Source organism: Rana temporaria, chromosome 10, assembly GCF_905171775.1.
Source record: "Rana temporaria chromosome 10, aRanTem1.1, whole genome shotgun sequence".
Classification (NCBI taxonomy): Eukaryota; Metazoa; Chordata; class Amphibia; order Anura; family Ranidae; genus Rana; species Rana temporaria.
Window position 1 is genome coordinate 25,943,073 of NC_053498.1, and position 16,743 is coordinate 25,959,815.

General features: G+C 41.7%; 1 protein-coding gene across 1 annotated transcript in view; it reads left to right on the plus strand.

Annotated features, from left to right (window-relative positions):
* LOC120916462 (carcinoembryonic antigen-related cell adhesion molecule 1-like) overlaps positions 1-16,743 on the plus strand; it is a 56,095-nt gene that overhangs the window by 6,559 nt on the left and 32,793 nt on the right. Inside the window, exon 3 of the mRNA XM_040327439.1 lies at positions 11,863-12,117. Within this exon, the coding sequence (XP_040183373.1) occupies positions 11,863-12,117 (255 nt within the window). The remainder of the gene's footprint in view (positions 1-11,862; positions 12,118-16,743) is intronic.

Sequence of the window (16,743 nt, forward strand, 5' to 3'; positions counted from 1 at the left end):
ACGATGACGGCATTCTACGCAAATCCTTATTCGCGAACGACTTACGCAAACAAAGTAAAAAATTCAAAATTTGACGCGGGAACGACGGCCATACTTAACATAGGATACTAATAAAGAAAAATTATTCAGCGCTGGAATGTAAATATAAACTAAAAAATGCAAGCCAGCACTAAGGTAAATTCAAATAAAACACCTCACATTGACATCTAATAATAATAGTGCAGCGCAAAACAAACAATTTTAAACTATACATACAGAAAGTTAAAACATATGATATATGATATATAATTAAAAATTATATAATAAAGTCCATATAAAGTGCTCAAGTGCAAAAAGATGATCCAAATCGGAATATAATAGTGCAAAAATCCAAAGGGTGATATCCAGAAGGAACCTCCACCAAATAGCAGGAATGGCCTCTCACCTTACAACTTCGACCTGCAATAGGTCACAAAGCATAATCAGAGAACCACCTGTTCTCAGAGGACAGCAAGCAATGCAGCAGTAGAACCACGATATCAGTCAGACTCAGGATCAGGACATGGCAATCAGGGCATAAAAAACAAAGGAGAGGAAATCTAGTGCTCTCTGAAGCCAAAATACATTTATTTAAGAATAAAAAACGAATACACTCACTGTATAAGCACTCTCAAACGAGTGCAGCGAAACAGCATAAAACATCCATAAAAGCATGGGTTTCAGTCTAGGTCGGCGATCGCGGTTGACGTCTCATGTGGCCCCTTCCCCTCGTACGACGTTACGTCCCTATGAGCGGGACTTCATCAGCGTGGGGTGAAAAAAGGCAGCATGCAAACGTCCCGCTGTCTAGGTATAAGAAGCCTGTGGCTGCCATGACACACCCACTAGTAATCAAGCCCTCCCATCAATCCTAATTAGACAACAAAAGACTGTCAGCAAAGGAAGGCACAAACTGCACCATGATGGAAAAAAGTGACAGATTCGATCATAATGGGAAAAAGGAAACACATTCGATCGGAATACTATCAAAGGGCAGACTCCTATATACCAAAAGTTATATATGCAATAAGGATAGAAATCCTCAAAGGCAAAAAAGACCCCTTTAAAAAGAAATCTTACATAAAAAATATATAAATGACGTCAGCCACGATCGCACACCCAAATTACATAAAATACATCAAAAACACATATGTAAATCCTTCATAAATGTTATGAATATTAAAAATAAAAATATTAATATTAAAATATATATATATTTATATATTTATATATATATATTTTTATTTTTAATATTCATAACATTTATGAAGGATTTACATATGTGTTTTTGATGTATTTTATGTAATTTGGGTGTGCGATCGTGGCTGACGTCATTTATATATTTTTTATGTAAGATTTCTTTTTAAAGGGGTCTTTTTTGCCTTTGAGGATTTCTATCCTTATTGCATATATAACTTTTGGTATATAGGAGTCTGCCCTTTGATAGTATTCCGATCGAATGTGTTTCCTTTTTCCCATTATGATCGAATCTGTCACTTTTTTCCATCATGGTGCAGTTTGTGCCTTCCTTTGCTGACAGTCTTTTGTTGTCTAATTAGGATTGATGGGAGGGCTTGATTACTAGTGGGTGTGTCATGGCAGCCACAGGCTTCTTATACCTAGACAGCGGGACGTTTGCATGCTGCCTTTTTTCACCCCACGCTGATGAAGTCCCGCTCATAGGGACGTAACGTCGTACGAGGGGAAGGGGCCACATGAGACGTCAACCGCGATCGCCGACCTAGACTGAAACCCATGCTTTTATGGATGTTTTATGCTGTTTCGCTGCACTCGTTTGAGAGTGCTTATACAGTGAGTGTATTCGTTTTTTATTCTTAAATAAATGTATTTTGGCTTCAGAGAGCACTAGATTTCCTCTCCTTTGTTTTTTATGCCCTGATTGCCATGTCCTGATCCTGAGTCTGACTGATATCGTGGTTCTACTGCTGCATTGCTTGCTGTCCTCTGAGAACAGGTGGTTCTCTGATTATGCTTTGTGACCTATTGCAGGTCGAAGTTGTAAGGTGAGAGGCCATTCCTGCTATTTGGTGGAGGTTCCTTCTGGATATCACCCTTTGGATTTTTGCACTATTATATTCCGATTTGGATCATCTTTTTGCACTTGAGCACTTTATATGGACTTTATTATATAATTTTTAATTATATATCATATATCATATGTTTTAACTTTCTGTATGTATAGTTTAAAATTGTTTGTTTTGCGCTGCACTATTATTATTAGATGTCAATGTGAGGTGTTTTATTTGAATTTACCTTAGTGCTGGCTTGCATTTTTTAGTTTATATTTACATTCCAGCGCTGAATAATTTTTCTTTATTAGTATATTTCTCAATTCATTTATATTTGGCTGCAGGAAATGGATGTCTTTTCTTACTTAGAGAACCGTGAGGTTATCCTTACTGACGTTTTCTCAGAGGCTGCAGTTGCCTCTGACTCTGGAGATCTCAATATCTCTTTTAAAAAATTGGGACACTTATTCGATAAAAAAATAAGGACCTGGTGGGATATTGTCACCTTTGAACAATATCTTGTGACTAAAATCATACCCAGACGTCTAAGGTGGGATTTGCCACCTAATGACGGGCTTACTGATGAGGAGTCAATCAAAGAATGGTTCAATTTTTTTACTGAAAAAGGCTTTGAGCTTATCAGGTTTTTACTATCCCGCAAACAGCGGAAGAAGTTATGGTTGGAGAGTCAAATTAAAGAGATAACTGACCGTATTGAGCGACATAAGGACACCTCTGAGTTCATTCGCCTCTCTGGGGAGCTTAAAAATAAGCTTGAAAAATGGGATAAAGAGACCCAAGAAAAAAAGCGCAAGAAGTTCTTGCGTGATGTGAATGATTTTGGGGTGCCTAACGTTTACAAGTGGCAATCTCTTAGCTCTCTGTCTTTAGCCCCTACTTTATCTGCATCAATGGATACCTCTGAACCACCCCCTCCCATGTTATCCCAGGGATCTGGGATTAACCATGGTGATGGGGTGTCAACTAGGACACCTTTGAGACCATTCAGTCCTCTAAACAGAGGAGGGGGTCCTACAAGGGGAAGGGGTAAAAATAACAAAAATAAAAATACGAGAGGAAAAGCGGGTCACCAAGTCGGTAGACTACCTCAATCACCTGGACCTGATTCTCAGGCCATTCCCCCCTGGAGGACAGTCTCTAACAGGGGGAACGGACAGGGTGGTGGGAGGGGTGGCGTCCCAGGGGGGGCCCCACCTCTGCCCACCTATAATTACTATGCACCTTTGCAGAACTATTGGGAAGGACCTCCACCTACCAATCAGCATTTTTTAGGGCAGGGGAGGACCCCTTGGAGGGGACCTCCGCCTTACCCACCTCCTTGGATAGGGGATTGGGGGGAGAACGGTCCTCCTCCTCTAAGTCAGACCCCAAGGGGGAAATCCACCCTAAAGAGAAAAAATCTAGAGGGGTCAGAGGCGGTAGAAGAGCCCAAAAGGCCAAGGTCCTGATAGGTACTGGAATTTTTAACCTTAGCGGAGTTCCTTTGACCGATGATGAAACTAGAGTTTTAGATAGAGGCTTAAAATTTGCCCCGATCCGGAATATGAACAAATTTCAGACTTATGTCAATGTACAAAAGTACACCAGAAGTCTGAATATGAAAAAGTATTTCTTGTCTAATCCAATAGAGAGGAATTCCTCTGGGATTACTCCGGGTCATTCGAATCTTAGGAACCGCTCTACTTTTAACCCACAATATACAGATACTAGGCATCTTGATGTCTTTCGCAATATGGTGTGTAAAGATTTGGAAAGTCTCAACATCAAGAGAGTGAAAGATTCTCAATGTATTAAGCGTGGAATTTTATCACTAGAAAAACGGAATGATATAGTGATTCGTCCCGCTGATAAGGGGGGGGGGGCTTGTTGTGCTCAGTAAGGCTTATTATTTCGAGGAGATGAGCAGACTTTTGAGCGACCGTAGTACTTATTCTGTATTGCGGGGTGATCCTATGGTGATGTATAAAAATGAGCTGCATTCTTTGGTGGAAGTGGGTAAGGGTAAGGGTGTTCTGACCAGTAAGGAGGCCTCTTATTTAGATCCTTTTTACTGTCGGACTCCCATTATCTACTTTCTACCGAAATTACATAAGGATGCTGAAAGGCCTCCTGGCCGCCCTATTGTAAACGGCATAGATTCCGTCAGTTCCCGACTGGGACAATATCTTGATGTTTTTCTACAACCCCTTGTATGTAGGTTGCCTGCTTACCTCAGGGATACTAAACAGATCATTCAGATTTTGGATACTATCCCCTGCACTCCCAATACCATTCTTGTGACTGCAGATGTAGGGTCGCTCTATACCATCATCGATCACGAAGCAGCCTTGACTTCGGTCCGTTGGGCGTTAGAGTCCTCCGACCTTAGCTACGATCATGTGCAGTTCTTGCTGGATTGCCTTAAATTTTGTTTGTTAAGAAATTATTTTTGGTTTAATAAAGAATTTTTTCTTCAGCAATGTGGAGTTGCTATGGGAGCCCGTTTCGCTCCCAGTGTGGCCAATCTCTTTATGGCGCACTGGGAGCGTGACGTTGTTTTCCAAGATAGACCGCACCAGTTGCGGTGTTACCGTAGGTACATTGATGACCTTATCATGGTCTGGGAGGGTGACCTGCCCTCATTACAATTATTTATGGATAAACTGAATTCTAATACCAAGAATATAGTTTTAACTTGGACAGTCTCCCATGATAAGATAAACTTCCTTGACCTTGAGATATTCAAGTCAGATAATGTGCTTGTAACCAAAAATTATTTTAAAACAGTTGATCGTAATGGATATATTCCTTTGTCAAGTTGTCACCATCGTCTGTGGCTATGCAATATCCCGCGGGGCCAGTTTGTGAGGCTCCGCAGGAATTGCACCCTGGAGTCGGATTATCTGGCCCAGTCGCAGGAATTATCTAATCGATTTGTGTCTAAAGGTTACTCTCGCCCCTTGATTATGCAAGAAATGGAAAAAGTTAGGCTGTTAGAGAGGAGTGTTATTGTAGCTGACAAACCACCCATTACTGATAAGGAGCCATCTAACTTCAAAATGGTGCTTGACTATAACATTCAGTATAAGAAATTTGAAAAAATAGTGGCCAAACACTGGCCCATCTTGAAGGGCGATGTTGTTTTGGGTCCGGCCCTTCCGGATCGGCCACAATTCATCTATAGAAAAGCCCCCTCCCTGAGGGATAGTCTAGCCCCTGGTGTAATTGACCCGCCAGTTGTTGCACAGCCAAAACTTTTTGACTTCCTATCTGGATTTTATGCTTGTGGTCGCTGTGCGACCTGCAAGCATGTCAAACAGCATATTAAGAAACGGAAGTCTTTCTGTTCCAATGTGACCCAGTTAGAGTATCCCATCAAGCAATTAATTACGTGCGATACTATCGGCGTAGTTTATATGCTTGAGTGTGAGTGCGGCTTGCAGTATGTGGGTCGCACGTCACGGGCATTGCATGTGAGAGTGGGGGAACATATCAGCAATATCAAAAGGGGTATTAGGAGTCACAGTGTATCTAAACACTTTAGGCAGTGTCACCAGAGGAATCCCAAAGGGTTAAAATTCTGGGGCATTGAAAAAGTTACAAAACATTGGCGAGGGGGACATTACATCCGCCAATTGAGTCGGCGTGAGTCTTATTGGATATATGAGACTAAAGTATCCTCGCCAGCTGGTTTAAATGTAGAGTTTGACCTTAATTGTTTTATTTCCAATAGATAATCCCCCCTTTCTTATGTATTCTTATGTATCTGTATATTTTTAAATATTTTTAAATATTTTTAATTATATTTTGTATATATTATATTTTATATATATATATATATATATTTTAATATTAATATTTTTATTTTTAATATTCATAACATTTATGAAGGATTTACATATGTGTTTTTGATGTATTTTATGTAATTTGGGTGTGCGATCGTGGCTGACGTCATTTATATATTTTTTATGTAAGATTTCTTTTTAAAGGGGTCTTTTTTGCCTTTGAGGATTTCTATCCTTATTGCATATATAACTTTTGGTATATAGGAGTCTGCCCTTTGATAGTATTCCGATCGAATGTGTTTCCTTTTTCCCATTATGATCGAATCTGTCACTTTTTTCCATCATGGTGCAGTTTGTGCCTTCCTTTGCTGACAGTCTTTTGTTGTCTAATTAGGATTGATGGGAGGGCTTGATTACTAGTGGGTGTGTCATGGCAGCCACAGGCTTCTTATACCTAGACAGCGGGACGTTTGCATGCTGCCTTTTTTCACCCCACGCTGATGAAGTCCCGCTCATAGGGACGTAACGTCGTACGAGGGGAAGGGGCCACATGAGACGTCAACCGCGATCGCCGACCTAGACTGAAACCCATGCTTTTATGGATGTTTTATGCTGTTTCGCTGCACTCGTTTGAGAGTGCTTATACAGTGAGTGTATTCGTTTTTTATTCTTAAATAAATGTATTTTGGCTTCAGAGAGCACTAGATTTCCTCTCCTTTGTTTTTTATGCCCTGATTGCCATGTCCTGATCCTGAGTCTGACTGATATCGTGGTTCTACTGCTGCATTGCTTGCTGTCCTCTGAGAACAGGTGGTTCTCTGATTATGCTTTGTGACCTATTGCAGGTCGAAGTTGTAAGGTGAGAGGCCATTCCTGCTATTTGGTGGAGGTTCCTTCTGGATATCACCCTTTGGATTTTTGCACTATTATATTCCGATTTGGATCATCTTTTTGCACTTGAGCACTTTATATGGACTTTATTATATAATTTTTAATTATATATCATATATCATATGTTTTAACTTTCTGTATGTATAGTTTAAAATTGTTTGTTTTGCGCTGCACTATTATTATTAGAAGTTAACATAGGATACGCCTCATATAGCAGGGGTAACTATACGCCGAAAAAAGCCTTACGGAAACGACGTAAAAAAATGCGCCGGCCGGACGTACATTTGTGGATCGCCGCATCTAGCTAATTTGCATACTCGATGCGGAATTCGACGGAAACGCCACCTAGCGGCCGGCGGGAAAATGCACATACGATCCGACGGCGTACTAAAACGAACGACAGTCGGATCGAGCCCAGATGCAGTCGTATCTTGTTTTGTAGATACAAAACAAAGATACGACACGGGAACTTTGAAATTACGCGGCGTATCAATAGATACGCCGGCGTAATTCTTCTGTGGATCTGGCCCTGTATGTCCGCTTTTTCATCCATCCGTGTACGGATGAAAAAGGGACATACATTGATCCCTATGAGATTGCGGGTGTCAGCGGATGAACCGTGTTAATCCGATCCCCCCATGGGGGAGAGCAGAGAAAAGACAGGGCAGTCCCTGCAAAGTGTGAGGGGACCACACTGTCATTGCCGGCTCAGCGGGGATCAACGGAGCGATCCCCGCTGAGCAAGCGGAGGTTCGCGGGGTGGATCATCACGGATCTGTCCCGTGTGAAAGGGCCCTAAGGGTAAGCTTTAGTCACACCATCCCCCAAAGAAAAATCACACTAGTTGGTTCATATAAGTACTTTGACTAAAGACCATTTTAGTGGAGCTGGGAACTTTTCTGGTCATATATCCCTCATGTTTATGACCGCAAGACTATTAATGAGTAATAGACAGATAGATTCATTTTGGATAGCGTAAGGGGAGGGTTATGACCCCTGTCTGTTTTTTGACCATGTGTGTTACATTGGGAAGATTATTGTTCACTTCCTGTGCCAAAGGCGCAGTGGCGGTATAGTGATATTTGGCCGCTAGAAATGCGGCTTTAACCCCCGCTAGCGGCAGAAAAAAGGGTTAAAAGGCTACAGCCGCGGTTTGCAGGCGGTATAGCCACGCTGTCCCATTGATTTCAATGGGAAGGAGCGGTATACACACTGCTCCTTTACCGCTCCAAAGATGCTGCTTGCAGGAGATTGTATTTCCTCCCGCCAGCGCATTGCCTCAGTGTGAAAGCCCTCTGGCTTTCACATTGAGAATGCTGGGGCAGGATTATTTCAGGCTTTATTTATGCACTATTTTTAGCCTCAGTGTGAAAGTGGCCTTAGTTATACTTTTACCACCCTTCCTGACCAGGCTATTTTTGCTATACTGCACTGCATTGCTTTAACTGACAATTGCGCAAACATGTGACACTGTACTCAAATGTTCTTTTTTTTACCACAAATAGTGCTTTCTTTTGGTGGTATTTGATCACCTCTTTTTTTTTTTTTATTTAAACAAATAAAGACAGAAAATGAAACAATATTTTTTTACTTTCTGCTATAAAACACATTTAAAAAAAAGAAATAAATAAAAATCACATTTCTTCATCAATTTAGGCCAATATGTATTCTGCTACATGTTTTCGGTAAAAAAATCCCAATAAGCGTATATTGATTGGTTTGCGCAAAAGTTATAGGGCCAGATTCTCGTAGAATTACGTTGCTCCACGGCAGCGTAACGTATGTGATTTACGTTACACCGCCGCAGGTTTACAGCGTAAGTGCCTGATTCTCAGAACTCCTACCTGTAAACTTGCGGCGGTGTAACGTAAATCCGATCGGCGCAAGTCCGCCTAATTCAAATGGGGCGGGCACCATTTAAATTAGGCGCGTTTCTGCGCCGAACTTACTGCGCATGCTCCGTCGGGTAAATTACCCGACGTGCATTGCGCTAAATGACGTCGCACGGACGTCATTTGTTTAGACGTGAACGTAAATGGCGCCCAGCGCCATTCACGGACGACTTACGCAAACGACGTTGTTTTTTAAATTTCGACACGGGAACGACGGCCATACTTAACATGGCTTAGGACAACTAGGGCTCAGCCCTAATTTTACGCGGCGTAACTCGACGGAAACGACGTAAAGTTAGATCGACGGGCAGCGCGGACGTTCGCGGATCGCCGTAACTATTCATTTGCATATTCTACGCCGACCGCAATGGCCTCGCCACCTAGCGGCCGGCCTAGAATTGCATCCTTAAGATCCGACAGTGTAATTCAATTACACCTGTCGGATCTTAGGGCTAGCTATGCTTAACTGATTCTAAGAATCAGTCGCATAGTTAGGACGGCCCTAACACAGAGATACGACGGCGTATCAGGAGATACGCCGTTGTATCTCTTTTGTGAATCTGGCCCATAGCGTCTACAAACTATGAGCAGATTTATGGACATTTTTTACTAGTAAGGCCGCGTACACACAACCATTTTTAATGGTCTAGAAAAAACTATTTTTTTTTCAACTCGATTATTGTTAACCACTTAAGACCCGGACCTGCTTAGCAGGAACACACGATCTCTGTCTTTCTTACTAGCAGAACGGCGATCTGCCTTGTTTACATAGGCAGACCGCCGCCCTGCCTCTATCTTAATGATCGCCAGGTTTCCGTTGGACATTGGGTCCACTGGACTCGCTGATTGGCTCCTGCTCATGTCCAATCACGTATCGGCAGGGTGGATAAAAATCAATGATTAAAAAAAAGAGATTTTTTTTATTTAAATTTGATTTTTATCAAATTTATTTTAATAAAATGCTTTTGGGGTAAAAATCTATCTAAAGATAGTTTTCTATTTCTATTTAAGATACATTAATAATTTTGTTTATTCAGCATACAATGGAGCTTAGTTATGTAGCATGAGATTGGGGTTAGTAGTTTATTTTAATTATTTTTTTATAACTTTTTTACAATAATTTGTTTTTCATTGTTACACTTTTTCTTTATAATAATGTATTATTATATTTCTTTACAATTTTTTTGGAGCCCCATTGGGGGGCCTTGGTAAGACCCCAGATGTCTCACTTTTGGGACAGAGAAACGGACCGAGGACAGAAATTCCCCAGTCCTTTTCTCTGCAGCCAAGCAACAGGGGAAATCTGCGCAGCACAGGGTGATTAGGGTGTGCCCAGGCACACCTGGCATACCCTGTGCGCACGCCTATGAGCATGAAGCTGTATATTCTGCAATATTAAAATTTTTGGGTAAACTAATTTTAACTGAAATAATAAAAATACCTTTTTGTATACGATATCATAGACACCTTCACCACTTTCCCCTGATGAAAAGAAAAAACACACGACCTTGAAACGCATTAGTTATCACTCTGTTCATGTGTCCAATAGTGATACAAAATTAGTGGTTGTGATGTCATGAGCATTGTTGTTTATATTACTTAATTTTCATCTGTTCAAATGTATTGTACCCGACACAGTCCAGTCTGTGTCCCTTTATACTTTGTGATATTAAAATTTATATTTTTATTATACCGAATTGTCTTATGCTCAATTTGCATTTTTCGCCCCAAAAAGTCCCATTTGACGATCTCTGTTTGTTCTATGTCTACTTAGGCCCCTTTCACACTGAGGCGTATTTCAGGCGTTTTAGCGCTAAAAATAGCTCATAAATAATGCCTGAAAAACTCCTGCCCCAGCTTTCTCAATGTGAAAGCCTGAGGGCTTTCACACTGAGGCGATGCGCTGGCGGGAGAAAAAAAAAATCTCCTGCAAGCAGCATCTTTGGAGCGGTGAGAGGAGCGGTATGTATACTGCTCCTTCACCGCTCGTTCCCATTGAAAACAATGGGACACCGTGGTAATACCGCCGGCAATGCGCCTCTGCAGAGGCGCATTGCGGGCGCTATTAACCCTTTTTCGGCCGATAGCGGGGGTTAATACTGCACCGCTAGTGGCCGAATACCGCCGCAATTCTGACGGTATAGCGCCACTAAAAATAGCGGCACTGTACCGCCACCGCACATCCTGCCCCAGTGTGAAAGGGGCATAAGGGATGTGGGCAGATTCTCCTACATCCCACTAGAGTTGAACCAAATTGTCCAAGGAAAAATAGGTACCACTGGTTTGGTAAAATAAACATAAATTGCAGTCTGTAAGCTATAGGAAGAAGGCTAAAGAGCAAGTCAGGATATCTCAAATGATTTTAAACACTTCCCGTTCAGAGACTTTCTACTTACAATATCTCTCTGCTCTTGAAAACTATGCTGCCTTTGTTTTTTTTAGATTAAAGGGGTTGTAAAGGTTCATGTTTTTTCACCTTAATGCATCCTATGCACCCCCGGTTTACTTATCTTAGCCCTCTAAAGTTCTGCGTCGAGAACGCGCTTGATCTCGTCCCGGTCTTCTCGGCTCTTCATTGGATAGATTGATAGCAGCCATTGGCTTGCGCTGCTGTCAATCAACTCCAATAACAGAGGGCCAGGGGGCGGGGCTGAGTCCTGTATTTAGTGGCTATGGTAACCGAATACAGGACTCTGGAGCACGCCCGCAAGGTAACCCCCTTGGGAGAGCGCTTCCCAGAGGGATTACCAGAAGCGAGCTGCCCAGTGGAGGTAAGTATAACATGTTTGTTATTTTATTTATTTTTTATTTAAAGCTTTACAACCCCTTTAAGGTTCTAGTAGTATTTTAGATCTGGTGTTCCAAGGCAGGATACAGGAGACAGATAATGTGTGCATATCTCACCAAACCAGTTATCTTTCTTTGGGTGTAGCTTCAGTTATTTCCTCATGACCATGGGTTTGGGGTTGATTTACTAAAGGTAAATAGGCTGTGTACTTTGCAAAGTGCAGTTGCTCCAGAGCTTAGTAAATGGATGCTAGAAGTCAGCAGAGCTTCTGCTCAATCATGTGTAAGCAAAAAGGCTGTTTTTTTGTTTTTTTTTACTTTTTATTTTCACGTGATTAAGCATTCTTTGCAAAGTGGAGCTTTATCTAATTTTCAGTACTAAGCTCAAAAAGCAACTGCACTTGAAACATGCCTATTACTATGACTACTATTAACGATTTCCATTTCCTCCCTTTGCAGACATGGTTGGTAAACCGACAATTACAGCCTCTACCTCACTTCCTAAGGAAAATGATACCGTCATCCTCACCTGTACCTCTACTAATGCAGAGAGGATAGTATGGAGCAGGGTCCCCTCTGAAGTCACCTTGTCTTCAGATAACAGGACTATCTTCTTCCCAAGGATAAACCGTATGAATTCAGGGGACTATCAATGTGAGGCTGAGAACCCTGTCAGTAAGAGGACCAGTGATCCCTACACACTGACCGTAGCTTGTAAGTAGCAAATACAATGGTGTTCGGATAAATAGAAAACAGAAATTCTACCGATTCTCATTTTCAAAGGTCAGTCACTCACAGGGCCGCCATCAGGAATTATGGGGCCCCTTACACAGGCATGGGCCCCCTGGAGCAGGGGGGTTGCTGCCACCTCAAATTGAGAAGCGGGTGGGCTGCCACGAATTTAGAAGCGGGGGGTGCCGTCGCTAATAGAAAAATGGAGAAGCAGGGGGGAGGGGGGGCTTTGCCATCCGGGGCCCTGGGGATATATATATATATATAAAAATATATATATATATAAAAAGATGTAAAAAAATGTTTTTATAAAAAAAGGGAGGTTGCCATCTGGGGCCCTGGGGACCTCTGGGCAATTTAATAAATAAATATATAAATATATATATATATATATATATATATATATATATATATATATATATATATATATATATATATATATATATATAAAGAAAATTAAAAAAAATTATAAAAAAATTTATTAAAAAAAGGGGGGTTGCAATCCAGGGCCCTGGGGACCTCTGGGCCATTTAATAAAAAATATATATAAAAAAATAAATAAAAAATAATATATATAAAAAAAAAAAAAAAAAAGGGAGGTCGTCATCCGGGGCCCTGAGGACCTCTGGACCCTTTTATATAAAAAAAAAGGGGGGTTGCCATCCGGGCCCCTTACAGGTGTACTGCCTGTACCCCCCTGATGGCGGCCCTGGTCACTTAGCCAGTCTTAAGCCTTGTACACGCGATCGGACTTCCATCGGACAAATCCGTGGATTTTTGAGCATGACCATCCAACATTCCGACAACAATTGTCTGAAGGAGCATACGGGCGGTCGGATTATCCGACAAAACACGTCCATCACACAATTGTTGTCGGAATATCCGAACGCGTGTACGGGCCTTTAGATTGATCCAGGGTCACATAAGAGTCTACCACACCACATTTTTCCTAGATGGAAGTAGCAGCATGTAAATACCTTGGGGAACTGGAGATCAGTTCAACATCCCAGTTTGAAAGTCTTTGGAAAATGCTCTAATTCTCTGGGTTCTGCAGATTTTTTATTTGTTTTCCTTTGACAAACAGCACATTTGGAGCTACTCGGTGTCACCTGATTAAGTCTTGGGGATGAAACACATTGGGCGGAGTCTACATATAATTATATCATTGCCTACCAAATAGGCGGGTGGACACAACAAGTGGAAGCTCTGGAGCACCCACTTTGTTTCCTCTATATTATATAGAGCAGGGGTAGGCAACCTGGGGCCCTCCAGCTGTTGGAGAACTACAAGTCCCATCATGCCGCTGGGAGTAACTGTAACTGCCAGCCTTGCAATGCCTCATGGTAAATGTAGTTACACAACAGCTGGAGGGGTCCCAGGTTGCCTACCCCTCATATAGACCAATTCTTAGTTCTTGGAAAGCACTTGTGTTTGTAAGTGTAGTATTACCCCCGAAGGAGCTGCTGGATGTTTGGACGACACATTTACCTCATGGCTCCTCCGAATTCCTAGGGGTGAATGATGCGTATTGCATTTAGTAGAAGTAAAGGAATGTCCACGACAGGTGCTCTTTGCTGTGCTCTTTATTACCCAGCCGGGTAAAAACAATAAGCTTGTGGTGAGGAAAGTAAAATTTAAGAAGAAAGGAAGAATAGAAGATTCAGGCGTAATGATAGGGAAACAGTCCTGCTCCCAGCGTAACACTTCTCTGCGCCACTCCCGCCTGAATGGGTTTAGTGTACCCCGACAGGCCTCTCTCACTGACCTGGCAGCCGGAGTGTCACTCGGACAATCGTAGGAAAAAGTCTCTGCCACAGACCCTTCTCGGTGAGCCTCAGAAAGACACCTCTGCCCCAGGCCCTCTCTGGATTGAAATCTCTGAGATATCCCTCCTTAGATGAGCTACGTCTGGATCTCCTTCAACTTGTCGCCCAGGTACCGACTGACAGGTGATCAATCCCTCGGTGTCCGGCTACCTCGATCCCCGGTGGTTTGTCGAGGCCCTTTTGGACCGCCAGCCTCTCAATGGCGCTCTTCAGACAGTCTCCCCACCGAACAGCAATACAGCTTGGGATCCTCAAAGATGGGAACCCAGTCCAGTCACTCACTGGGTCCCCGTCGCTGTTCAGATGCTCCATGTCAGCATGGCCCGGAACCAGGAACACCACATGGCACGCACACCCCGGCCAGGTAGGCCATAACGCCGGGGCGCCGTGATGTGGTCACCCTAAAGGTGGGTGCCACACTGGACGAAGAAGACCCACTAATGGCATCTGCCTCATAAATACCCCTCCCCAGCATGCACAGCGAGGTCAAACCCTCCTGATTGGCTGCTGGGAAAGAGCACCCAAACCTTAACTTCACTGCTGCCACCTGCAGCACCGGGGTTGGAAGAACACCCCAGTACAACAGAATAAGCCTACAGCACAGCCAAGCTGAGACAGAGACCCTATTTTGCACTTAATAATCTGGGTCAGAGTCTAACTACACTCTGACCTACTTCTAAATTTAACTAGCACCGGTACCATAAAGTACACAGGTGCTACATAAGGAGCACCTGTGTCACTCTTCGAAGTACAGTACACAGTGGATCACTTTACTGAGAGCAGTTCTCTAACAGCACCTATTTTTTTTGGGGGGGGGGGGGGGCAGCAACCACAAGTCCACTGTTCAGTTCACAGTTGTGGTGTGTGTCTCCATTCACTTGAATTATAGGGGTATCATTTTTGCCATAGTCTGAAGCAAAGCATAGTACCCATGACATGTGTACAACCCCATCTGGCTGCATTTGCAGCTTAAGGGGGGCAGTGAAACCGCGTCTTAACCACCTATTTTTTTTACCACCATCTGCAAGTGAACAAAAGCCCTAAGTGTTCTTCATTTCATGGTTTAATGATCAACCGGTTCCCACCCAGTCTATGCATAATTCCAGGGGGAACCTCTAGTCAATCTGGGAGGACGTCATATTTTGTCCTCCAGGATCGCGGGGGAGCATAGCGGCGCGAACAGTTACCGGCTGCATTCACCAGACACATCCGCTGACTGATCACTGTACCGGCCTGCTACCGGTACCATGTGACCACTGTAACCAATCACAGCAGGTCATATGACACTTGTATACAATGGATGGCTTGAAAGGAAGCCATGCATTGTTTACATTTGTTTTTGCTCTGATTGGTCAGTGTGGTCACATGGTACAGACGGGCCAATCACAGTCCATCTGTACCATGTGATTAGCTCTGACCAATCACAGCTAATCACAACAAAAGAAACTGAATGAAATGATTTAATTCAGTAAAATGCTGCAGTATTTTAATATAAAATAAAATATTAAAATGAATAATTAACATTAATAATAATTAATAATAAATTATAATTAATATTAAAATAAAATATTATATTATAAAGCTATAAGCAAAAATAATGTGTGAAAGTAAAAAAAAATCCTGATCACTTCCCTAGAATAGTACAATGTTACTATGGTAACATTACATTGCTCTGGTCAAAGTGTGTTAAAAAAAATAAATAAAAATGGAAAAAAAAGAAAACACTATAATAAAATTTTTAAAAATAAATACATTATTTATTTATTTTCGTACTGTTACCTGTCAGTGTCCCTGATCATCGCCACACCAGTTATATGATGACACTGTACGGCAAAGGTGACAGTATAATTTTTTAATTTCTTCATTTTCCAAAAATCGATGACAAAAAATAAGACTTCAGAAAACTTGCCATGCCTCTTATTAGATATTTTGGACTGTCTACTTTCCAAAAAAGGGGTCATGGGGGGGTATTTGTACTGTCTTGTTTTTTTTGTTGGGCCTCAGGAAATGAGATAGGTCATCAGTGCATCAGGATTAGGGCTGCAACTAACGATTATTTTCATAATCGATTAGTTGGTCGATTATTGTTAATATTAATCGGATAATAGCCTTAAAAAAAAAATGCATTTTTACATTTTTTTTTGGCCCAATATGTTGTTGGGCAGATTACAAAACACAAATTGCCGCAAAAACACATTACATGCGTTTCTGCAGCTTCTCCATTGAAGTATATCGAACCAAAAAAAAATAAAAAATAGCGTTTCGCATTAAAAAGTCCTTGCCCTTTGCAAATACGCAGCAGCCGAAAAAAAAATCATGGATGTGAACGTGTCCCATAGGAAAACATGTAAATGAACTGTAGTGTGTTTCTGCAAAAAGCACCAAAAAAACAGAGGTGTGAACCCGGCCTGAGATGTTTAGTAACATAATGGGGGTTAAAAAAACAAAAATAAGTACAAAAAGAGCAAATAATCGCTACTGTAAGGGGTTCATTTTTTTTACTGTGGGACAGCGAAAGTAATATTTACAGTAGCGATTTGCTTTTTTTGTACTATAAAAGGCAAATTTTAGTTTTTTTAACCCCATTATATTACTGTCTGATTAATCGATTATGAAAATTGTAATCGATTAATTTCATAATTGATTAGTTGTTTCGGCCCTAATGAGGATTGAACAATTTTCAGATATACTGTAGTGTATACCATAATTTGCAAACTCTAACCTTCCTACAGACTAAATAGTATACACTGATTTCGGTTATTTTCACCAAAGTATAGCAGAA